The following is a 25,930-nucleotide window of genomic DNA, read 5'->3' as shown; positions in this document are numbered from 1 at the left end:
TAGGGTTGTATGACCAGTCTTTTATGAACACATCTTCATTTTTAATACAGATTTGCAAGGGGCTATCTACATATATGTGCAAAAGGAAGAGAGAAGAAAGATGTTGTTTGGAACATACAGGAAAGGCGGGGGGGTGGGAGGGGATAAAAAATTGCACCGGATATATATCGTCCCTAATTTACCAAGGCAAACGGAACAATTAATTAAACACTTGGCTGTTTTGGCAACCATGGCTACAGGAAAACGACCACCATTAAAGCAGTTTAAAAAAGAAAAGAAAATTCCATAAACCCTTGTCCAGGACATGATCACTTAAATAGATGTACAATTTAAATAGGATCATTTAAAAGGCATCTTGTTACAGATAGTCTCTGGATCTGGTGGTAGTAGAGCAAGAGGCAAAAGTGGTGGGCTTGCTTTCAGACAGATGTTTGTTTATAGTTGGTCGTGTCAAGAATCTTCTTTCCACACATTGCGCAGATCCCTGAGTGCGACATACTCTTTTGAATCAGTGTGTCAAGCACAAAAGGCCCAACCCACAAACAATATACCTGGTAAAATATTCGTATTAATTAATGAAACTTTATGGATCATACAATCAACGTTTACTCAAATGTGTAGAGCGTTTCTCTGACATCCGACTTACCCTTCTTGTAAGCGCAGCCTTGGCAGTAATGCGAGCCCACCTGATGTACGCTGCTTTTGCAGATCCGGCACTGAGAAAACTTGTTCTTGCTGTAAGGATCAAACCTGTACAAACACAAGCACCATTGGGATGCAGCACCCAGAACATTGTGAACAAGGCCCGGTAACACTTTAACGAAGATTCATCTGAAATACAGCCACCCAAGATATAGAAGGTGGTCGGAACACCAAAGCATTTGTACCGTGCTTTCTTTGCGGTCAGCATCTTGTTTTCGTTAATCTTCCTCCCACCGCTCTCTGCAAAAGGAAAGACCAGGTTCCCACATCAAATCATGTTAACATTTATCCTTGGAAAACACCGCTAGTTGGTGTGTGGATTGCAAAATTTCTAAGGTTGTCAATGTAACAAACACCTACCCAAACAGCATTCAACAAAAGCTTTGCTGAAAACCTCAAACAACTCACCTGTTGTATTACGAGCTCCATCCTTCCACGTATCTGGTGTGATCACCCTTCCCAGTTTCTTCTCACCTGCACAAAACGATAATTAATATTGGCCATAGTCGGATGCAATTGTTTTCAGCCGGTGTATATACAGTGCTTGCTAACGCTCCACTTCCTGACAAACTGTTAACATACACAAACTCGTCTTTCGAGAATGCCTGCCAGTCTTATTAATGTCTTCTCTTTAAGGGTTATCTACATAGTGTTGTGGTTGTGGAAATGGACCTTTGGGGAGAACATCCATGAACAGAGCAATTCCTCAGACAGTTATTTATTTAGTTTGCGTTTCAGTATATCCTGGCCTTTGTCCAGGGGATTAGGGGAGAAATGCGTTGCGAAATTGGCGCGTTTCATCCCCAGTGTGATCTTCCCATTTTCAACCGTCTCAATCCACTTCAACAATCTCAATGCATCTATCCCTCTTAATTAATTGCTTTCTTTTAATCCTGCAACCTACCATCCAATCCATATGTTCATCCGTCCCTCACCGTTAGAAAAAACAAACAATCCTTCAGACTGGTCGAATTACCTTCCCTCATTCTTCCTTCCCTGCACTTCCACATTCGTTATGCGTGACAGCTTCTCATTTGAGCACAGCACAGTTCAGAGGAACATTTGCATGTGCAAAGGAGTGGTAAGATCACTAGTGAAGGCTGGGCCATGTGAGTGTTTACATGTGTGGAGGAACCATTCAAATGTTTGCGAGTTGAGGGGCCGAGAGTGCCAGTGGCCATCGTACGTTGCCTGAACACGATGGGTTTTTCCACCACTCCCTTTCTGGACCCTTCCCATCAGATGTGCACCAATGGGAAAGGGCAGTGTGGAGTCAAAGGATGCTTGGGTGAATTGTGCTCCCTCAAAGCCATGCCCGACATGGCACATATATAACAGTCAGGTGTGCCAAGGACACGTCAGGAAGAAAACTGCGTTAGGTTCAGGATAAATTGCGGTGGGTCCAGGACAAGCCGTGCTTGGTCCAGAGCAAAGTAGAGGGAACACGAGGAAAAGGCGCAGCGACACCGCAAGGTCCAAGGTGCACTGCAGAGCTGCACATGCATTCACGCTATCCTTTTCTTGCTTTCTCTAAGAAACACTAACGGTCTACTTTGGACACACAGAGAATCAACCCTCCTCAGGAGTTAACGATTACCCTCTGTCCCCACGTGGGCAAGGCATTGTTTACACCTCACACCCTTCCTCTAAGTCTACGCTGCACTCTCAGACACTTCACAGCCCATCCTCCCCATATCTCAACTGACACAGCCCCGCCTGGTTGAGGTAAGGGAAGAATCGTCCACATACTCCTTTCTCTTTCTCGTTTCCTTTCCGGTTGAATGATGGCACCACGTCTTTTGTGTAAGCAAGCTTGTTTAAGGGGAAAAACACGTGCTTGGGTAAGTCTGCTCTTCTGTGCCTTCTGACTGTTTGCAAATAAAATAAGTGCTTTGATTGCCTGCTTGTTGCTTGTTGAACGTCTTTCAAATCTGCCTCGGTTGTCATTTTTAATTGGTTTGGCATAGTGTTTATGTAATAGACTGGAAGTTTTTGCCCCCACTGATTGGCTCTGCTGATTAACCAACGCTGCACTCACGGTTCCATTCGGCTATAATAAGTACTCGGTTGTGCGTTGAGGGCGTGGTCTTCGGTAGGGTAACCAAACCACCAGTCAGGTCACATGATTAATAAAAGCACGGACCCTGCTAGGTTTGGTAGCTTCAACCAGCATCCGTGGTTGGTTAACAACCCGTCAGCCTGTGGAGTTATCCATGGCCTTGTGGCCTCAGAGTTTGAGGGAGAGTGGTGGGTCCGGCAACCATCCTGTGAACCTCATCCGTACTTGATTCCCAACCCATACCAATGTTATTGGTGTGTGTGTGTGTGTGTGTGTGTGTGTGTGTGTGTGTGTGTGTGTGTGTGTGTGTGTGTAAGATATCACCTTAAGAGATAGGAATGTATGGAGTAGCAAGATCCATGTACAAATGGTGAGCCAATCTTGATGTAATAAGTAGGGACACGTCAGTTTAAGGATCGTCTTGTTTGAATGTGCACCATACAGGGAGGGGGTGGTGCGTGGTAATTATTAGTTCAGAATTATGGCAAAGCAATTGTACTAAAAACCCTTTTGTAACGACCCAAAGGTGGAATTGGGTGGTTTGGGGCTTTGCCAGGCAAGAGAGGAAGAGGGGCAGAGCTTGGATCGCCTCAAGAGTGAGAAGGGGGGGGGGGGAGCATTTTCTCGCCTTACAAAGGGCGAATCCTGGATCGCCGCTGAGGGGTGGAGTTTTTGTTGCCCCAAGAGAAGAGGAAGGAGCCTAATCTGGTGGTTGGGTGTGTAAGAGGACCATGAAGTTTATGAGGTCAAACGGGAGTAAATACTGCTGAGGAGAACTGAGGAGCTTGGAGGAGGATCGCAGAATTCTGAGTGAGGAGGGTTTTGAGGAAGTTGTCCTGCCTGCCTGCCTGACATCTTGCTGTCTCAACGCCTGCTTGTTTACCACTACCACCAGAGAAACGCCACCTGTTTTTTTTGTCCCTTTCCCGTCTGTTTAAATCTCGTGAGACACCTTTGTTTCTTTTTATTCATTTTTACCTTACTGTATACAATTTGTTCTTTATTAATTATATTCCTTCCCTTCCTTCCCTCCCAACCCACCACCTCCGTCGCTATTCCACCATTCCCTGGTTCTTTTTCTTTGTTTAAGGTTTGGGAATAAACCCGTTGGTTTTACAAGAGCGAAGGTTCTCGCATCTCATGAACTGCATGTGCATAGTCCACTATAATTCGGAACATCTCCAAAGGAGTTAAAGCTGTTCGGTCCATCGTGGGATTTTAACCTCTCAACGAAATTGATGTTCGTCGAGCCATTGATATATATATATATATACATACACACACACACAAGGTGTGTTCAAAAAGTATCCAACCTTAATTTTTCGTGCGTAAACAAATGAAGCTTGGGAGACATGGTTTGGTGCACATATGTCGGCGATCCTAATTCATGAGTGAATATTTTCCCACCTGCAGAAGCTGTCAGTCGCCGACAGACCACCAATAAGTGAGCGCCGTCGGATTTTCGTTTTTGACAAAAAGGCGGATAAACTTGAACAACGCTACTGCATCAAATTTTGTGTAAAGCTTGGCGATTCCCAAGTGGAAACTATCTGCAAGATTCAACAGGCCTTTGGGAACGAAGCAATGGGCACCACACAGATAAGAGTGGTACAACCGCTTCAAAGATGGTCGCACATCAGTGGAAAGTGAAGCACGTTCTAGTCGGCCCTCAACATCCCGAAATGAGAACGTCATTGACCAAGTGAGGACCCTGCTGATGCAGGATCGTCGAATCACGATCAGAGAACTTGCAGACGAGGCGGCCGTCAGCGTTGGATCCGTTCATTCCATTGTGACTGAGGATTTGGGCTTAAGGAGAATCTCAGCGAAGTTCGTGCCAAAGCTGCTAACGATAGAGCAGAAGCAACTCTGTTTGGAGATCACACAGGACATGCTGGAGACTGAACAGCGATCCCAACTTCTTCAACACAGTGATCACTGGCGATGAGACCTGGGTTTATGGTTACGACCCAGAAACCAAGTTCCAGTCATCACAATGGAAGCATCCAACATCCCTGAGGCCAAAAAAAGCAAGGAAGGTCCGCAGCAATGTCAGTCATGCTGACCGTCTTCTTTGACTCCAGTGGCGTGGTTCATAACAAGTACGCACCACATGGCACAACCATTACCAAGAGGTACTGCGTTGCCTTCATGATGCTGTGCGATGCAAACGGCCAGACCTGTGGGCAGTGGTCAATTGGCAGCTCCATCATGATAACGCACCCGCCCATTCTTCACATTTGATGGAGTTTCCTGGCCAAACACAACACACCTGTGCTTTGTCAGGCTCCCTGTGATTTCTGGCTTTTCCCCAAGCTGAAAATGCTCCTGAAAGGGACCAGATTTCAGTCCAGAGAAGACATCATGCGGAATGCGACGGACCAGCTGTGCGCCATCCCAAAAGAGGTGTTCCAGCGCTGCTTCCGACAGTGGCAGAACCGTTGGGAGAAGTGTGTGGCAGCCCAAGGGGACTACTTTGAAGGAGATTAGTGTAAGTTTATTGTATCTGGATACGAGTATTTTTTATGAACAAAGGTCGGATACTTTTTGAACACACCTCGTGTGTGTGTGTGTGTATGTATATATATATATATATATATATATATAGTTACGGATTTCAGAATCCGGTTTGATGAATGCATCCACACAGCCAGGTCCTCAGTTATCTATCTATAATTCCAGCTGTGTGTGTGTGTGTGTGTGTGTGTGTGTGTGTGTGTGTGTGTGTGTGTGCGCGCGACCGCTGTTTCTCGACAACCACTGGTCTGATCTAATTGAAACTTGCCTGGAATATTGCTGGGGACCTGAGGATGTGCCTTTTCAAGGTTTGATATTAATCGGACAAGTGGTTCCCAAGTTATGGCCATTTATTTGCCAACAAATGACAGGACACGGTGCTATGACGTCACAATTCTTTTTATATTTTTATTTTTGCACGATTGCCGTCAATTGTTCTTCTTCTTCGTTTGATATGATGTCACAATTGACGCTTGGGACCTGAGTATGTGCCTTTTCAAGGTTTGATATGGTTCTTCATCCGTTTCAGCTGTTTCCCAAGTTATGGCCATTTATTTACCAAACCAATGACAGGACACGGTGCTATGACGTCACAATTGACGTGACAAATTTTTTTTTTTTGCACGTACGGGCAGGCGAGAGAAGCAACGGCCTATGTGGTTTTCTGGCATGCGGTTTGAAAGTTTTTTTTATTTTTGGTTTGCACGTACGGGCATGCACATAAGGGCACGTGAGAGCGAAGGAATGGCCTGTGGTTGTTTCTGGCATGGGGTTTGAAAGTTTTTTTTTTTTTTTAGTGACAGTACATGCTATGATGTCACGATTGACATCGCAATTATTTTTTTTTCTTTTTTTTTTTGCACATACGGGCCGTGCAACGCACGAGGCCGCCACGTGCGCGCTTGCGGGAGTGAAACCCGGTCCATAATGATATCCTAAACTTAATCATACAATGACTTTCATTTTTTGGTCCCCTGTGTCCTAAATGTGTACATAATACTGTTATGGCTGAGGGGGGGGTGTATGCATTCAAAGGGTAATTAGGATGTTTAATTAGGTATGCCATGCTGTTCGAGTTATACCAGGATCGATGTCATGAAGTAGGGATTTAGTGGTGATGGATTGTCTAGTAAATGTCCATTTCTTTAAGGGGTGTGGTGAATTGAGGTGAATTGAGGGACATGACGCGGGATCACATGTTGTGCGTCTCGCGTATAAGGGGAGGTCTCTGCGGCACGAGTGGTTGTCCCCGGGGCATTGCCATTTACATCGGCTGTTCACTTGATGCTCGTTGACTGAAGGTGCTCATTGACTGGTGAGAATGGAGATTATATCGAACTCCGTGCTTACGCGGATTTATTCTGCAATGATTAATCGCACATGTATACGTTACTGCTTATGTACTCCTAGCTGAACCTGTATTCCCCGGTGTGCCCGTAGAAGCGGCTCCAATCAAATGGAATAAAGCCTAAACTCTGAAGGTTCATCTCTCGCTCTCATTTCAATTTATTCCATTTCTGCGTCAGTCGCGTTTGGGTCTGCGTCGAACCTCTCTGGTTTGTAGATCTTGTCCATCGTTGGTTGAGAGAGCCGAGAAAATCAAATGGAATAAATAAAATGGAGAAAATCAAATGGCTAGGCTCTTCTCGGAGTGCGACACTTACGAAGCAGCGATTGACGTGCTGCAGGCGCTCTACGTGAAGCCCAAGAACGAGGTATACATACGACATCTTCTCAACACACGCAAGCAAGCAGCCGGGGAGACAATCGATCAGTTCCTGCAAGCTCTGAATCAGCTGGGAAAAGACGGCAGCTTCCGGGCCGTAAGCGCCGAGGAACACCGAAAGGAAGCCACACGGGAGGCATTCATCCAAGGACTCAGATCAGCCCACATACGGCAACGCTTACTAGAGAAAGCGCAACCCACTCTTGACAAGGTAGTCGATCAGGCACGAGCGATGGATACGGCTCAGCAGCAATTTGAGTCATTTGGGACACCGATGCTGCTAATGAATGCTGCTACGGTGGGAACTCAAGGAACCCCACTGGCACAGACACAGCCAGACATAGGGGATGGAGAAACACCCGAGGAGCCAGATACACAGGCCACGTCAAACTCCTCAGCAACTGCTCCGGTTGGTAAATGCTTCTTTTGTGGGTACAAAAGGCATCCTCGTCAAAAATGTCCTGCCAGAGATGCCACATGCATGAATTGCGACAAGAAAGGGCATTATGCCAGGGTATGTAAATCTACTCTAAGGAGAAATAAACCCACTTCTGCGGCTCTCTACTCGCAGAATAAATTAACTGCAGCCTCCCCGGGGAATCTATCCAAGGCTATCATCAACATACGAATTAACGGGCATATGGCTGAGGCACTGATTGATACCGGTAGCTCTGAAAGTTTCGTCAACAGCTCGCTAGTGAAGGGCAGGAAATGGGTAATCCACCCGACTGACAATACGGTATGCATGGCCGCCACCTCACTACAATCCCGCGTACGAGGGTACTGCAATGTTGAATTGGACGTAAAAGGGTACACGCATCGGGATGTAAGGGTACTGGTGCTTCGTGATTTGTGCGCAGACGTAATTCTGGGTCATAATGTCCTCAAGCAGCACACGAGCGTTGAAATACCCTTTGGAGGAAGCAAGCCTCGTCTAATTTTAAATGCGTTGACCACCGCGGAGGTGACGTCCCCCCAGCTGTTCGCTAACTTGTCGCCGGTCTGCAAACCGATAGCGATCAAATCACGGCGATATACCACTGCTGACATGAATTTCATCACTACGGAAACCAAGCGATTACTGGAAGAGGGAATTATAGAACCGAGCGATTCGCCATGGCGCGCACAGGTGTTAGTAACCAGCAGTCAGAACCATAAGAAACGAATGGTTGTCGATTATTCCCAAACGGTCAATCGCTTCACCCAACTCGACGCCTACCCCCTGCCGCGCATAGATGATTAAAACAGATTTAATCATCTATGCGCGGCACCTATTAACAGATTAAAACTGGGTGAGACAGTGCAGGAGCTGGCACAGGACATTTACCAATCAGTTAGGATCACGTATCGGGACCAAACAGTAGAGGCGTGGGACAGACTTGCACTAGAGAAATTTTTCTCTGCTCTTCCGGACCCTGAAGTCCAAGCGCTAGTGGAGCTACAGGATCCACCCACCGTTCACCGAGCAGCCGAGTGCGCGGCCAGGCTGGCCTCGTGGAGTCGGCCGGGTCGGGTGCCTGAGAGGCCATCGGTGACGGTCCGACAGGCGAAGATTCAGGATCAGGGAGGGGGGCTGGGAGAAATTGGCATTTCCCAAATGCTTCAGGAAATTTGCCAGAAACTGTCAAGTTTGATAAGGGGTAATTCGGCAATAGGTGCGCCACAGTGGCGGGGTCCAGCCCAGCCAATAGAGCAATGCGATTATGGCCGAGGGCGTCCGGAACCGGACGAGACATTACACCGATACCCACGGGGGCCTTTTATGGGGAGTTTCCGGTGCGGGCGAAGAGGACACATGCAACGATATTGCCGGTACCCGGCGATGGAGAGACCCTCCAATAGACTTTTAAGCCCGGAGAGGATGAATCCTCCTGCTGAACCGCCAGGTCTATCCGAGGTGCCCTTACATAGGTCGAGCCCGGAAATCACTGTCAGAGGTCGGGGAGACTAGATCGGGTTCAGCATATTGGGCCATGCTTGGCTGGTGAGATTGTGGCGAAGTGCCCTCCCTTGGTGAAAATAGTGAATTGTGGGAAAATTGGCATGGGTTTGTAAGTTCTGCTGGGTTTTAGAGTGACAATAGGGACAGTGGGAAATTGGTAACAAAACGGGCACAAGTGGCTGTCCAATGGCTGGTGCGTAGATCGGGTGAGGAAGAGTGCTGTGCGAGTTGTTTCAAGTTAAAAAGTGAAATGTATGGTGCACACATTGATTTTTTTTTATTGGACATGGTGTGGTAACAGGGAAGGTCATGGTCAGTAAAATGCTGGAAATGCAGGTGTCACATGTAAGGCCGATGGGGTGGGGGGAGTCATGTGGGTTTTGTGGGTGGGGATGATGTGCTTGTCCGCAGGGATTGACGAGGCTCACGGCGAGCGGGAATTGCGACCCCCTTCAAGGAGACTCACCTCTGGTGGCTGATGGTGACAGTGTCTGGAGGCAACTGGGAGAGGGTCTGGTTGGGCGACCAAGGCGGTAGGACCTTGGCGACCCAGGAAAGCCAGAGGAGCCAGTGAGACCCCTTCCAGTGTGTTGTACGGGGATAGAGCTGATGGCTACCAGGGGGTGGGAATCAAAGGGAGCAGGGCGGAGAAACGTCCGGGTTGGACTAAAGCTTACCTGTGGGCATGGTTGCACCTGAGATGCCCCCATCATCTTGTGGTAACCCACCCCACGGCCATGACGGGATCAGCCTGCAATCATTGAAATGGGGACAATGACCTAGAAATGTGATAACCATGGTGTGAGTGTTGTGAAGATGTGCAAGTCCCACTTGATCCCATACAACTTGAAACGTGCAGCAAGGGCATGAGGTCCGCATAATTTTAGAGTGAAGCAAATTTGAAAATTGCCTCCCCAGGTAACGCTGGGTCTATTGGCATCCACTGGGGAACGCAGTCGCAAGTAAATATCCTGTAAATGGTGTCGTTAACGCTTAGGGTAGGAATGTAAAGTACAAGTGTTACGGTTTTGTGGAACCATTTGTTTCCCCTCCCAAATCACCGGAAGAGTGTTGAACAGGAGCGATGATCTGGAGGGTGGAGTGCAACTTCGCTCAGTGCTCTCATGTGATTAAATTAAAAAAAAAATGAATGATTGTTTTGGCGAGGATAAGGCCATAAGGGGATAGTACGTTTAGCAGGATCGGTAAGTTAGCTGCGGCTCACTGCCCATTGCCCCTCCTGCTTTATTTCGTTAGGTTAAATAGGTGCGAGTCAGTAAGTGGTAAGGCTGGTGCGGTAGCGCCTGTGATTTACTTTGCAGGAGCTGCGGTCCCAGGAGGGGGCAGTGTTACGTCTGAGGAGGGGGGGGGGGGTATGCATTCAAAGGGTAATGAGAATGTTTAATTAGGTATGCCATGCTGTTCGAGTTATACCAGGATCTTGATCTCGATGTAATGAAGTAGAGATTTAGTGGTGATAGATTGTCTTGTAAATGTCCATTTCTTTAAGGGGGAAATGATAATTGTCACGTAATTAGATTGGGAGACGGGTTAGGGTAAGTGTTGATGCGTATTCCTTTTAGTATTTCCTGTCGGCTTGCCGTGACGCGACAGAACGGTGCTGGGGATGGCTCCGCCCCCTGATAACCATTGGCGGAGGGCCGCAGACGGAGGACCAATGAGGCGCTCCGTTGGAAGTTACAAAGACCCTGGAGCACGAGGCGGCCCGATTGGATGATAAAGGGAGGAGATATACCTGCAGATGGCTCCGCCCTTTGATGACCATTGGCGGAAGGCGGCAGGCAGAGGACCAATGAGGGGCTCCGTTGGAAGTTACAAGGACTGATGAGCATGAAGCGATCTGATTGGAAGAGGGAGAGTTACAAAAATAGCTGGTGGAGTTTGTTCAGCCTTCTTGCCTTTCTCTCTCTCTTTCTCACTCTCTCTCTCTCTCTCTCTTTCTCTCTCTCTCCTGATTCGTCGTGCCTCACCTCGTTTGGCTCTCGTGTTCTGCTGTCTCTGGGTACGGGACAGGACGGTGGGCAGACCTGCCTCCCTCTCCTGCTCGCATCTTGGCGCATGAACTGGGTTCCCTGGCGGCTGTGAGCGGTTTTGGGCCCACACCACAGGAGTCAGGTCAGGTTCGATCTGTGACCTGCTACAGGTACCATGTAAACCTGTACTAACCTGTTCCATGGTCGGGTTGTCGGCGACTAAACCGTCTCCCCCACCAGGTTTTCTGGTGAGGAGGGTGTTTGGATATGGACACCCAGCAGGATTAAAAACAAAACCTGTCAAAGGGCGGAGGAGCTCCTTGTGAGCCAACGGCCATCCATATCTAGTGCCCAACTGTGTCTGCGGACGTCCTCCTGCAGTTGGGTTACTTCTTATTCGGAGGTTGGTGGCAGGATTTGCACTCCAGCCACCGTAAAACGCTTCATTCCGCAAAACGCAAAAACGCAAAAAAATCTGAAAACCCACTCCGTGGGAGTACCACCTGTGCAGCTTCCCTTCGCATGGCAGCTCACCGGATGAGAGGATTGGGGCAAAGCCTTCGGGACCCCCAATCTTCGATAGGAGGGAAACAACGAGGTAACATCCCTGGGTCAGATTGTGGGAGAGTGTGTCGGAGTGGTGCTGAGGTGTCGTCCACCAGACGGTGGTCTCCTTGGGTTAACCTGAGGCGGTCCCTTCGGGTGGGTGCCTGGAATGTCCTATCCCTAAGAGAGGATGATCACCTGTCTCTGTTATCATCTGAGCTCAAGCGTTTGGACATCGGGATTGCAGCTCTCTCTGAGGTTCGGAGACCGGATTGCGGCGAGATAATGGTGGGTGGTTACACCTACTATTGGTCTGGTCGCTCTGATGGTTACCATACCCAGGGAGTTGCTGTAGCTGTGTCCAATAAGCTGACCCCAATGATAATTGAGGTAACACCGGTCAACGAGCGTATTATGAGATTAAGGATTCGTCACTCCATCGGTGTCATTTCCCTGGTCTCTATTTATGCTCCGACTGAGGCGAGTGATCTCACCGTGAAGGACACATTCTACGCCACACTTGAGTCTGTGGTTGATCAGTGCCCCAGACGAGATACACTTCTCGTCTTGGGGGATTTCAATGCATCGACTGGAACTGATAGGGATGGTTATGAGGTGTGTGTTGGTCCCCATGGGTCAGGAACTATGAACCAAAATAGCACTAAGTTCCTTGACTTTGCAAGAAGTCATGGACTTAGGGTGGCTGGTTCATGGTTTCAGCGCCCGCAAGCTCATCGCTGGACTTGGTATTCCAACGCTGGCGGTGTGGCAAAGGAGATTGACCATGTCCTCATTGACGGTCATTGGAGGATGATCCAGAACTGCAGGGTCTACCGGAGTGCTCAGTTCCTCAATACTGACCACAGGCTTGTTGTAGCAACTCTAAAGCTGCACCTTAAATCCTGGAGAATGGTACCATCCCAGCCTAGGCTGGATGTTGCCAAGCTCAGGGATGAGAGAGTAGCTGAGGAATTTGCGAACAGGCTGAGTGGACACTTGGGGGGTCTGGGTGCTTTGGGGGGTCCTGAAGAGTTGTGGAGCGCCTTCAAGACCACCGTCCTTGATGTTGCCGGTGGATGCCTTGGAGTTCACCGCAGGGCAAAGAAGAATTTTGTCTCAAGGGACACTGGATACCATTGACCAGAGTCGCAGGGCCAGGCTGAATGGCAGAGCTGAGCTGTACAGGGAGCTGAGGCGTAAAGCTGTACGTGCACCGAGGGTGGACAAGGAGGCCTATGTGCGAGGAATCTGTGAGGGGGTAGAGCATCACCTGTGGACAGGTGATTCTCGTCCCGCTTACAGGGGAATTCGCGCATTACGTTCATCCAAGCCCATCCCTCGGAGCACTGCAGTTCGAGCAGAGAGTGGTAGGCTCTTGACAGAGGAGTCTGAAGTGAAGGCCCGCTGGGCCGGTTACTTTGAGCGGTTGTACCAGGCTAATCCCCCAGCTGTCGAGTTGGACGTCAAGGGTGTTACAATCCCTGTTGCTGACCCTCGAATCAACTGTGGTCCACCATCGCTTGTGGAAACACGGGCTGCGGTGAACCAGTTGAAACGGGGCAAAGCTCCAGGGATCTGTGGCATCCATGCTGAACTTCTCAAGGCTGGTGGAAATGCTGCACTCGTGTCGTTGCATGCAGTTTTGTGCTCTGCCTGGAACACAGGCATCATCCCAACTGACTGGAAGAGGGGCCTTGTTGTCCCTCTCTGGAAAGGGAAGGGTGATCGCCAAGACTGCAACAACTACCGAGGGGTGACGCTGCTCTCAGTGCCGGGCAAGGTCTTTGCTCGGATAATTCTTGATAGGGTTCGCCACCATCTGCTTGAGCACCAGCGTCCAGAGCAGTCAGGCTTTACACCAAAGAGGTCAACGATTGACCGTATCCTTGCACTTCGTGTCCTCACCGAACGCAGGCGAGAGTTTCGGCAGGGGCTGCTTGCAGCCTATGTTGATCTCTGTAAAGCGTTCGATTCAGTGAATCGGGATGTCCTCTGGAGGATTCTTGGTCTTCGTGGGGTGCCACCGAAACTGATCGATCTGATGTCTGAACTCTACTCTGGTACTGAGAGTGCTGTGAAGTGTGGTGGTACCATCTCTGACTTATTTCCAGTTGTTACTGGAGTTCGTCAGGGATGTGTACTTGCCCCCACACTTTTCAGCACTTGTATGGACTGGATTTTTGGGAGGATGTCGGAGAGATCAAGTTGCGGTGCATCGTTTGGCAATGTCAAGATCTCGGACCTTGATTTTGCAGATGATGCAGTCATCTTTGCGGAGACTTTAGACATCCTCTTGGGGGCCCTCGAGGTGCTGAATGAGGAGTCGGAGCCGTTGTGATTACGGATTTCTTGGGTCAAAACTAATATCCAGGCTTTCGGTGACATCTTGGATGCTGCTGTCCTGTCTGTGTCTGTTTGTGGTGAGGATGTTGAGGTCGTGGATAGATTCACTTACCTTGGCAGTGATATTCATGTTTCCGCAGGTTGTGAGCCGGAGGTCAATAGACGTCTGGGTCGGGCCTGGGGAGTCATGGATTCACTGGATCATGGGGTGTGGCGCTGCCGGTACCTGTGCGGGAGGACGAAAGTCCGAGTCTTCAGGTCCTTGGTACTTCCAGTCTTGCTCTATGGGTGCGAGACTTGGACTTTGACCAAGGATCTGAGACGGAGACTTAATTCCTTTGGTACCAGGTCTCTTCGGAGAATCCTTGGCTATCGCTGGTCGGATTTTGTGTCCAACGAGCGGTTGCTGAGAGAGACTCGGATGAGATTTGTTACCTGCATAGTCCGTGAGCGTCAGCTGCGGCTGTATGGACATGTGGCTCGTTTTCCTGACGCTGATCCTGCTCACCAGATTCTCTCAGCGAGGGAGTCTCATGAGTGGAGGAGGCCAGTGGGCCGACCACGTGCCTCGTGGTTGCAGCAGGTTGACCATCATCTCAAGGAGATGGGGATGGGCCTGGCATCTGCCTGGGGGATGGCCAGACGGAGGCCCCTGGAGTACCGGCGGAAAGTGGACGCAGCGACGCGCTGTTCTGGCACATGCTCCCATACCTGACCTGACCACAGGAGGTCGACACCACCAAGAACACCACCACAGTGGCTGGTTGGAGCTCACAGGCCAAGAATCACAATTTCTGCACAGAATGTTTCACGGAACATCTGCACCACCGTGTCTCCTGCCCCTGACAGGTGCAATGCCAGCTCGTCCGGCACCAATCCAATGACTTTTGCATCGACACCACGGGCAAGCCTGACGAACTAGCTACGTTTTGTGTGCATATGCGTGTGGCGCCTTTGAGGGTTTGAGATTCGTGTACCGATTTCGTGATTCCTTACATTTTGCTGTATATCTATTGAAATTGTTTGTGTTTTTCCCCCACGCCCGAATCCACACCACCTTTCGTCGAATCGCCCATGGATCACTCCTCTTGCCGAGCCTTCTCATCGCTCTTGTGTAGAAATAAACGTTATTAACTCAGCAAAAAGTGACTCGTGCCACCTTCCTCGTCCCATTTGCTATAGAGCGATCAAAACCGCCACCCTTGGATTGTAAAGAATAAACCGCCTCCATCGTTTCGGCTCATCTTACGTAAGCGGGACTGTTCAAGTCCCGTGAACGTCACATTATCTTGCTACAAGCCTTCATATTGGTGGTGAGTCTGGGTGCCCATGGTAGTGTTTGAGACTGGTCGCTTTAGATTGTTGGCCTCTACACATAGTGCCGGATGAGTAACAAACGATTTGACATATTCATTGTTTCTATATTACCTCAATGAACAGATTAACAACATGGCAGGATAAAAGTCGTAAATGCTGAGTTGAGCAAATGTCCTGAACTCATGGACTTAGGTCAAGTGAAGCACGTCATCTGGGACCCGGCCGTCGGTTTGCCGCCGAACGCTGCCGATTATGACGTCATCGATTCCCTCTGAAAATTCGATCTATATTCGATTATTTGAATCCGCTATCACCTGCGTAAATACATGGAACACATAATGTGACGATTTCGGAAGTCTGAACATAATATTGTTATGATTTCCACCACGCCGGCGTGCGAGCGACTGCTTTTAGCTAATCGCAGCCGCGCGCCCACCAGACGTGGCAATCCTAGTCGCAGCTTTCGGATCAATGCCGAAATCCAGCTACGGGTGCGTTTTTAATCACACTGTAAATCAGCCAACAATTATGTCCACGCGCGACAGGGTCTGATCGCCGAATTGTCGATTTACCTAAGTATGCGCGTAGACAGAAATACCGGGGATTTACACCTCAACAGGACCTGCTTGGAAACGAGCCGCTTAAGCAGCTCGCTCCGTTTGAGATTTGCCGAGAGGCCCCGTTTATCTTATCGGCTCTTAAAAGCTAGCTAATATTCCGTACGTAATAATGGCAGTCAATGACAGGAAAGGACGCAACGAACAGGTGAACATTTAAACAATGACATTTATTTACACACGTATGCAGTCAAGGCAATGGGGGTAAGGGACAGGACACGAGCAAACAAAGACCTAGAGCCGTTTGTCTATTTATTATGTACACAATTACTTAACATTCTACTTATGGACACAGCACCACAACTTTCATTCAAAGAAAACCCCAGGAAAGGAAAGGGCAGAACTGGACCCGTAGGCCTTTAATGTTCGCGGAGCTGTGGAGACCGCAAGAGCTCCGAGAGGCCGTGCTGGTTCCTTGCCACCCTCATGGTGACTCGCTGGGGGACCCTCGACGTTTCGCCGTAAACACGGCAGCTTGGTTTGTCCAGGCCCCGCCGTGCGGCCTGGTGGATCGGCCGAGCCGACGACGCCTCAGAGGAACGAACGGGCCTTGCTCTCTTTTACAAGTTGATGCTCTTTTAAAAGCCCGCCCGCTCTTCAGCTTTGCTCGGACCGTCTCGGGGCCGGCTGGCGACTTCTCTCTGGCTGTGTCCACTGACCCACGGTTCGGCACCGTACTGTCAGCTTGGCTGCGCTCCGATGACCCCGACTGCCCTCCACTGGACTCGAACCTTGAGACTGCTCACAGACTTCTCGGCGAACCCAGACCGACTCTCCAGGAAAGAACTCCAAGCAAAACTGACTCGCTGTGCGTTCCAGCGCGCCTTTTTATGGGGTCCTTGGGAGGTGAGTTTGATCCCCCACCTTTGACCTTTCACCCCCTGCTGGCTCCGCCTCTTTTGGTATTTTGATCCGATTTCGTGGCGAAATGCGGAGAAAGTGGACGTTGTAGAAATCATCAGCCGTGGAAAGCGAAAAGATGGCGGCGTTTGTGGAGATGAAGGTGAGGTGATGTTGTGGTTGCTCGGTGGTGGGGATGGCATGGTTGTTGAGATGCGGTGGTGGTTGAAGTAGTGGTTGTTCCAAAATAAAGATAGCAAAAGAATAATGGCTGACTCAAAGATCACAACCCGGTTACACGAATAAATCCCTTAAGACATCAGTGGGGAAATCTAATCTGAACACACACTTAGACATAACTGATCTCTGGGAAACCTGAATGGTTTTCTGTGAATTTCTACAACCATAACACTATGTTCGGAGAAAAGTATGCTCGAAGTTCCAGGCTTACGCCCATTATATTATGATGATGTCCCTCTGCAAGAAGCACGGTTCATATATATATATATATATATATATATATATATATATATATATATATATATATATATATATATATATATATCTCCTCTCTCTCTCCTATTACTATCCCGAACCACAAGCCTGGTGTTGGCCTAAGGGGTCTTGAGTTGGAGTCTGAAGGTCATCCTTGGATTTTGAATTCAAGCCCCTGTCAGGCTGTTGAATTAACACTAGATAGTGTTGACTCAGCCTAAAGCCTGGTGTTGGCACAGTGGTGAGGGCAGTGGCTTGGGACCCAAAAGGTCCTGAGTTCAAGCCCCGTTGGGCCACTGAATTAATATATAGATATAAATATGTATGTATGTATATGTATATGTATATGTATATGTATATGTATATGTATATGTATATGTATATGTATATGTATATGTATATGTATATGTATATATATATATATGTATATATATATATATATATATATATATATATACACATATACATATATATACCAAGTCATATAACACCAGGGGGTTGACTCAGCCTGTCATCCTTCCGAGGTCGGTGAAATGAGTACCAGTGTACTGGGCCCGGAGTATGCCCCGGTTAGAATAGGTGTACCATATCCCTGTGTGTCGTAAGAGGCGACCAGGGATGCGTCAGGAAGGGCATCCGCGTAAAAACCTATGCCAAATCATTATGCAGACAACAAAACGAATTTCCATACCGGATAGGTCGAGGCCCGGGTTACCAACGACCGCCACCGGTACCGGTGGTCAGCAGGGTACCAGTGGAAATTGTGCTACTGCTGGGCGAAGGAGGAGAAGGAGATGGAGAAGGCGAGTCCGGAGGCAGTGGGAGAGGGGGAAGGGTAGAAGTGTGGAGGTGAGAGTTGGAACTCTGAATGTTGGGACGATGACTGGCAAAGGGCGAGAGTTGGCTAATATGATGGAGAGAAGAAAGGTGGACATACTGCGTGTACAAGAGACCAAGTGGATGGGGAGTAAGGCTAGGAGCATTGGAGGTGATTTCAAACTGTTCTACCATGGTGTGGATAGGAGGAGAAATGGTGTCGGGGTAATCTTGAAGGAAGATTATTTCAAGAGGGTGTTGGAGGTGAGGAGAGTGTCTGACCGAGTGATGAGTGTGAAGTTGGAAATTGAAGGAGTGATGATGAATGTCATCAGTGCATATGCACCGCACATGGGGTGTGCGATGGAATACAAAGAAGATTTCTGGAGTGAGTTAGATGAAGTGGTGGAGAGTGTATCCAATTATGAAAGAGTGGTGATTGGAGCAGATTTCAATGGGCATGTTGGGGAAGGGAATAAAGAGGATGAGGAGGTGATGGGTAGTTACGGTTTCAACTAGAGAAATGTGGAAGGGCAAATGGTGGTAGAGTTTGCAAAAAGAATGGAAATGGAAGTGGTAAATACGTATTTCAAGAAGAAGGAGGAATACAGGGTGACGTACAAGAGTGGAGGAAAGTGCACACAGGTGGATTACATCTTAAGCAGGAGATGCAACCTAAAAGAGATTCGAGACTGCAAGGTGGTGGCAGGGGAGTGTGTAGCTCGACAGCATCGATTGGTGGTCTGTAGGATGATTTTGGAGGTGAGGTAAAGGAAGAGAGTGAGGGCTGAACCAAGGACCAGATGGTGGAAGCTGAAGGAGGAAAACTGTTGCATGGAATTTCGGGAGGAGGCGAGACAGGTGTTGGATGGTGGTAAAGATGGGTGGGATGATTGGGCAACTACAGCAGAAGTGGTGAGTGAGATAGCTGGGAAGGTACTTGGTGTGACATCTGAACAGAGAAAGGAAGATAAGCAGACTTGGTGGTGGAACGAGGAAGTACAGGAAAGTATAAGGAGGAAGGGGTTGGCAAAAAAGAAGTGGGATAGTCAGAGAGATGAAGAAAGTAGGCAGGAGTACAAGGAGTAGTGGTGAAAGGCAAAGAGAGAGGTGGCAAAGGCTAAGAAAAAGGCATACGACGAGCTGTATGAGAAGTTGGATACAAAAGAATGGGAAAAGGATTTATACAGATTGGCAAGACAGAGGGACCGAGCTGGGAAGGATGTGCTGCAGGTTAGGGTGATAAAAGACGTAAATGGGAATGTGTTGACGAGCGAGGAGAGTGTGTTGAGAATGTGGATGGAGTACTTTGAGGAGCTGATGAATGAAGAAAATGAGAGAGAGAAGGTTGGAAGAGGTGGAGATAGTGAATCAGGAAGTGGGGTGGATAAGTAAGGATGAAGTGAGGACTGCTATGAAGAGGATGAAAAGTGGAAAGGTGGTTGGCCCAGATGACATACCAGTGGAGGCATGGAAGTACTTTGGAGAGATGGCAGTGGGGTTGTGAACCAGATTGTTTAATAAAATCTTGGAAAATGAGAGGATGCTGGAGGAGTGGAGATTAAGTGTACTGGTTCCGATTTTCAAGAACAAGGGTGATGTGCAGAGCTGTGGAAATTACAGAGGGATAAAGTTGTTAAGCCACACCATGAAGTTGTGGGAAAGAGTAGTGGAAGCTCGGTTGAGAAGAGAGGTGACGATTTGTGAGCAGCAATATGGGTTTATGCCAGGAAAGAGCACCACTGATGTGATGTTTGCTTTGAGAATGTTGATGGAGAAGTATAGGGAAGGCCAGAAGGAGTTACATTGTGTGTTTGTGGATTTAGGGAAAGCTTATGATAGGGTGCTAAGAGAGGAGTTGTGGCATTGTATGAGGAAGTCAGGAGTGGTGGAGAAGTACGTGAGGATTCTGCAGGATATGTATGAGGACAGTGCGACAGTGGTGAGGTGTGCGGTAGGAATGACGGACCGGTTTAAGGTAAAAGTGGGATTGCACCAAGGATCGACTCTGAGCCCTTTCCTGTTTGCAATGGTGATGGACAGGTTGATGGACGAGATCAGACTGGAGTCTCCATGGACTATGATGTTCGCGGATGACATCATGATCTGTAGGGAGAGTAGGGAGCAGGCTGAGGCGAGCCTTGAGAGGTGGAGGTACGCACTGGAGAGAAGGGGAATGACACTCAGTAGGGTTAAGACGGAGTACATGTGCGTAAATGAGAGGGAGGGTGGTGGTATGGTGCGGTTGCAAGGAGTTGAGGTGGGGAAGGTGGATGGGTTTAAATACTTGGGATCAACTGTCCAAAGTAACGGAGAGTGTGGGAGAGAAGTGAAAAAGAGAGTGCAGGCAGGATGGAGTGGGTGGAGAAGAGTTGCAGGAATGATTGACAGAAGGGTAGCTGCAAGAGTTAAGGGGAAAGTATATAAGACGGTAGTGAGACCAGCAATGTTGTATGGTTTGGAGGTGGTGGCGCTAACAAAAAGACAGGAAGCAGAGCTGGAGGTGGCAGAGTTAAAGATGCTGCGATTCTCGTTGGGAGTGACGAGGATGGACAGGATAAGGAATGAGTATATTAGAAGGACAGCGCAGGTAGGATGGTTTGGAGACAAAGTGAGAGAGGCGAGATTGAGATGGTTTGGACATGTGCACAGGAGGGAAGCGGAGTATATCGGGAGAAGGATGCTGAAGATGGAGCCGCCAGGCAGGAGGAGAAGAGCAAGGCCAAATAAGAGGTTCATGGATGCGGTGAGGGCGGACATGCGGGTGGTTGGAGTGTCAATGGAAGATGTGGAGGATAGAGCGAAATGGAGACGGTTGATCCGCTGTGGCGACCCCTAACGGGAGCAGCCGAAAGAAGAAGAAGAAGAAGAAGAAGAAGTGTAGACTCAGCCTGTCAACCGTCTGAGGTCGGCAAATTGAGTACCAGCCACTGACATCAGCGACAGCCATGGCCCAGAAAATGATGCAGCCAAGCAGCCACAGACTGCATTTGAATCAAATCCCTGCATTCCCTTCCTTTCTTTCTTGCTCATGACAAAATACTCTTCAAAGTTCCTTACTCTCCTTGCTTATCACACCAATTCTATATATCAGTTTAAAACCAATATTTTTGTCCCCAGAGTATCGAGTGACTTCGAGGGCAAACTTCACTCCAATGCTGTGGGTTTGACTCCTAATGGCAGTTTAGTGAAGGGCTTCAGCTGTTCCATTTTTGCTGACTTGTAAATTTTATACATCTCATGGTACACTATAAAATTAGCTCTTCGTGCTGGTGGTGCAGTTCCCAAAACTTGCTTGGTGTTTTGAGAATGGGGTTGACTGGTTTATAACTGACCAAACAACTTCACAAGGCTTTTTTGTGAAGTCATTCTTGTATATACTGTTGTAGCCAGTGGGTTGTCCCAGTATGAATCCTGGCAGGCTATGTCAGCAATAGCCAACTGGTTCAATGTCTCTGAGACAGATCACATGTCCACTGCCACGATACTATGCTAATGGGATCATGGAGCTCACCGATGCGTTGCGCTAATTCAGTGCTATGCGCCTCATCTCGACCCGAGATGCCATTCCCACGAAACCAACCAACGGACGATCGGGAGATACCTTAGCTATTGATCTTGAAGACCTTCAAGAGTAATACCTGAGAGATAGACCAAAGCGGCAGACAAGAAAGGAAATGTCAAATGTTGGCGTGACACAGTGGGAACCGATGCAGGGTGGCAGCCCAAGTGAGTCCTTGCAGCTGTCTTGGGCTTGTGAAGAGGAGGAGGTGTAGCTGGCTGGGTGGGGTATGGCTTCACAGTCTTGATGCAGCCTTTGACAGGGTAGTTCTCAGGCATTTCCGCTACCCCACCCCCCAGCTGCCGGTGCCTTTATAGTTTCTCGCCCACACCTCACGCCATGACGTACCGCACCCCTCTGCTCACACACATCATTGACCCAAACCCCAGTCGAGGGGTGGGACAAACACTTACCCAGCCTGCACCCAGGTCTTGTTGCTGCTCCAGGACCGGTCGGGATATTGGGGGAGGATGTTCCCACCTAAATTGTGGGCTGATACCCTACGCAAACACGAAAGACAGATTCCAGAGGGTAGAACATTAAATAAAGGGTTCAGCAAGATTTTAGGGAGAGTGGACAGAGTCTGTCTGGAGACAAAGTCATGCCGATCAAATACAATTAAATTACCTCTTGCTTACTCTAAGACATTTACTATGAAGATAAATTACGCAAAGCAATAAATTATGCTACCCCCAAGAAGTCATTTCCACAACACATTGTACTTCAATGCAACACCTGCCATGTCCTTTTATACTATTATAAACATCCAAGTTTTTGAATACAGTATACTGTTATAACAAAGGCTCATCAGACTTAAACCTTACAGCCTACCCCTACTTTAATACAATGTTCTCAATCCATTTCCATCTTTTGTTGCTGCTACTATGCCACACCATTTTGCTGCTCCGAGAGTTGCTCTTCGATGCACCTTCAGCTACATCTTTTCCTCAGGTTCAATTAGTGTTTTTCTTTTGTTTTAGTTGTACGAACCTTGTGTTGCTGTTCTTTGTTGTTGTTTTTTTGTGGTTTGGGTGATTAATCAGCTTTGTGTTGAGGCCATCGCCGTGGTGGCCGGAAGCGCTGTGTGGTGCTAGTTTTACCATGCCCAACTTGTGGCATCATTACAAAACTAGTTTCTCATTCCTTTTGTTTTTTTCTCGATCACCCTTTACTATCCTGTGCTAATTTTGCATAGTTTCGTGATTGGGCTGAGAAATTACTTGCTTAACTGGTGCTTGATTATCATTGAGTTATTATTAGTGTAGTGAAAGTATAACTTCAGGAATGAGCTTATTATTTATTCAATTAATGTTCTGCTTGACAGAAAACATACCGTTAACTCGAAGGGCATTTGGTAGAGCTAATACCTCCAGTCCACCCCGTAATACCTGATCCATGAGAACATATCAGGCCCACGACATTTTAAAAATAGCATGCTATATCATTTTTGGCCTATCTCTCAATGATGAAGAATCATCTATAATTCCAGTAATCTCTGTGTGTGTGTGTTTGTTACTGCTGTTTTTTCGACAACCACTGGTCCTATCCAATTGAAACTTGACAGGTATATTGCTGGGGACCTGAGTATGTGCCTTTTCAAGGTTTGATATTAATCGGACAAGTGGTTCCCAAGTTATGGCCATTTATTGCGTGTCGAGTATCGATGAAGCACTGGGATGAGAGGCAAAATTTTGGTGTCCTGTCTGTCTACCCTACGTCAGTCTCCTTTTCATTGTCCGTAACAGCGTTACGTCGCATCTATGTTCGACTCACTCACATGCCACTCACTCTCTGATCATAATTAATCCCACCACACTATTTTGTCAAAACCTTGTCTAAGATATGGATTCCTGTTTTCGCATCTATGTTCCATCATAATTACACAATGGCTCGACACGCAATGCATGGACTTCCACTTGTTTACCAAACCAATGACAGGACACGTCGCTGCATAGGTGTGGCTGATGGGGAAAGGGTGCCTTAGTTACCAATGACAGGACACGTTGCTGCGTAGGCGTGGCCGTTGGGGGAAGAGATCCTCAGCCGCGTTCCTCATTACGGGTTACAACGTACGGACTTCCGGATAGTGATGACTCACTGTATTCTCATAATTTCTCGATTTCTTATGTGCATTTATAGATAAACACAATGTCCCAATCCAGTCGTCGTTTACGAGAGCGAAGGAATGGACTGTGTGGTTGTTTGAGTTAAAAAAAAAAAATTTCACATACGGCCACACGAGAGCGAAGGAACGGCCTGTGTGTTTGTTGTTTCTGGCATGCGGTTTGAAAGTTGTTTTTTTTGCACGTACGGCCACGCGAGAGCGAAGGAACGGCCTGTGTGGTTGTTGTTTCTGGCACGTACGGCCACGCGAGAGCGAAGGAACGGCCTGTGTGTTTGTTGTTTCTGGCATGCGGTTTGAAAGTTGTTTTTTTTGCACGTATGGCCACGCGAGAGCGAAGGAATGGCCTGTGTGGTTGTTGTTTCTGGCATGCGGTTTGAAAGTTGTTTTTTTTGCACATACGGCCACGAGAGCGAAGGAATGGCCTGTGTGTTTGTTGTTTCTAGCACACGGTTTGAAAGTTGTTGTTTTTTGCACGTACGGCCACGCGAGAGCGAAGGAATGGCCTGTGTGTTTGTTGTTTCTAGCACACGGTTTGAAAGTTGTTTTTTTTTTGCACGTACGGCCACGCGAGAGCGAAGGAATGGCCTGTGTGGTTATTGTTTCTGGCACGTACGGCCACGCGAGAGTGAAGGAACGGCCTGTGTGTTTGTTTCTGGCACGTACGGCCACGCGAGAATGAAGGAACGGCCTGTGTGTTTGTTTCTGGCACGTACGGCCACGCGAGAGCGAAGGAATGGCCTGTGTGTTTGTTTCTGGCACGTACGGCCACGCGAGAGCGAAGGAATGGCCTGTGTGGTTGTTGTTTCTGGCACGTACGGCCACGCGAGAGTGAAGGAACGGCCTGTGTGTTTGTTTCTGGCACGCGGTTTGAAAGTTGTTTTTTTGCACATACGGCCACGAGAGCGAAGGAATGGCCTGTGTGGTTGTTGTTTCTGGCACGTACGGCCACGCGAGAGTGAAGGAACGGCCTGTGTGTTTGTTTCTGGCACGCGGTTTGAAAGTTGTTTTTTTGCACATACGGCCACGAGAGCGAAGGAATGGCCTGTGTGGTTGTTGTTTCTGGCACGTACGGCCACGCGAGAGCGAAGGAACGGCCTGTGTGGTTGTTTCTGGCACGCCGTTTGAAAGTTTTTTTTTTTGCACGCACGCACGTACGGCCACGCACTAGTTTTTAAAATTCTAGTCGTCGGATCCGGATCTTCACCAAAATCGAATCAGTTCGTCCTTGTCACACACCAAACCCGTCCACCAAGTTTCATCCGAATCCGTCGGTAATGTTTTGACATATCGTGTTAACGTTTCACACACAAACATAAATCATCATACAACAAACAGAGGTGAAAACAACCTTCGTCAACCTTCGGGAGCGGAGATAATAATTGGACCTCATTGCTGAAAGACCAAGAAAGGCGAACAGATCAATATCTCGTGTACTTACATTTACCACACACCATGATCAATCACCTCGTCGTGAAAAAAAAAACACAGAAATCCTTCTTCGTCCTCTGTTTATCTTACTCAGAAAAAGTTTTAACCAAACGGAAAAAAGCACAACTGTTTTACCATCAGAAGCACCGATCCTTTTTTTCGACACAGGAGATAAATAAAACTCGCAATTTAACAGGCAGCCCGAGGAAATCAACACCACAAATTACGTCAGCGAGACGCTGAAGTAACGACACCGCCCATCATTCCCCGAAAAAAACATTTTTTTTTAAATACCTCAGTGGGATTACCTGCTCAATATATTTATCATTTTTGATCTCATAATGTCTCTTTCCTCATCTTTATGGAACCGGTACAGATTTATAATAATATTTTGTTTTCCTCATAAAAATTTGTGCTTCCGGTATTCGCGTCAAGACACGTGCATCGGATCGGAACGTGGCGTTTACATTACATCGCAGTGCTGTATTTACATTTCACCTCACGTGATCCACACGATTTATCTTCTCGTATCCTATTCTTAATCCATCGCAAAAGATCGTTATGGTTCGGCACATGAATTACACACCGGCATCGTTTGATTGTTGCGGTGTATAAGCTAGGTATAACACGATGCTGCGACTGAATGAACACAGTTATGCGCAAAATGAAATGATCCAAAACGACAAGCACCATTTTTTTTTTTTCAGAATGTTAATATTATCGACAACACACGACGACATGAAAAAGGGAATGACGCACGAAGTCATCAGATTATAATTACACGCTTATTAAATGAAACCAAAGAGAAACAGAACAATTCAAACTTAAAGTTCCGGTAATTAATTTCTTCATTTGTAGAATATATTTTTTTTAAAGGCCCTTTATTTATCCGTGCTCCCAA

At 47.8% G+C, this 25,930-nt stretch overlaps 2 protein-coding genes across 7 annotated transcripts in view; one reads left to right on the top strand and one right to left on the bottom strand.

The window, feature by feature from the left end:
* Nucleotides 1–25,299, bottom strand: CRIPT (CXXC repeat containing interactor of PDZ3 domain). Of its 2 annotated transcripts, none has more exons than XM_085870179.1 (5): nt 25,040–25,299; nt 1,111–1,176; nt 888–942; nt 647–750; nt 1–484 (listed from the first exon to the last, which is right to left on the bottom strand). In XM_085870179.1, exons 1-5 carry the CDS (start codon nt 25,053–25,055, stop codon nt 420–422), a joined length of 306 nt encoding a protein of 101 aa, XP_085726305.1. In that variant the 5' UTR covers nt 25,056–25,299; the 3' UTR covers nt 1–419. The 2 variants fall into 2 exon arrangements, with proteins under 2 accessions (XP_085726305.1, XP_085726304.1); XM_085870178.1 differs by lacking the exon at nt 25,040–25,299 and adding an exon at nt 9,624–9,648.
* Nucleotides 3,161–25,930, top strand: part of LOC147032489 (polypeptide N-acetylgalactosaminyltransferase 14-like) — a 157,209-nt gene continuing 134,439 nt past the window's right edge. For all 5 annotated transcript variants that reach the window (XM_085870172.1, XM_085870169.1, XM_085870170.1 and 2 more), the window contains exon 1: nt 3,161–3,704. The gene's annotated coding sequence lies outside the window, so the exon portion shown is untranslated. The remainder of the gene's footprint in view (nt 3,705–25,930) is intronic.

The sequence above is a fragment of the Eptatretus burgeri genome, chromosome 2 (assembly GCF_056783735.1).
Source record: "Eptatretus burgeri isolate ZD-2024b chromosome 2, Ebu_testis_v1, whole genome shotgun sequence".
NCBI classification, from domain to species: domain Eukaryota; kingdom Metazoa; phylum Chordata; class Myxini; order Myxiniformes; family Myxinidae; genus Eptatretus; species Eptatretus burgeri.
Note: the sequence above shows the minus strand (reverse complement) of the source record. Positions and strands in the feature narration are given on the sequence as shown.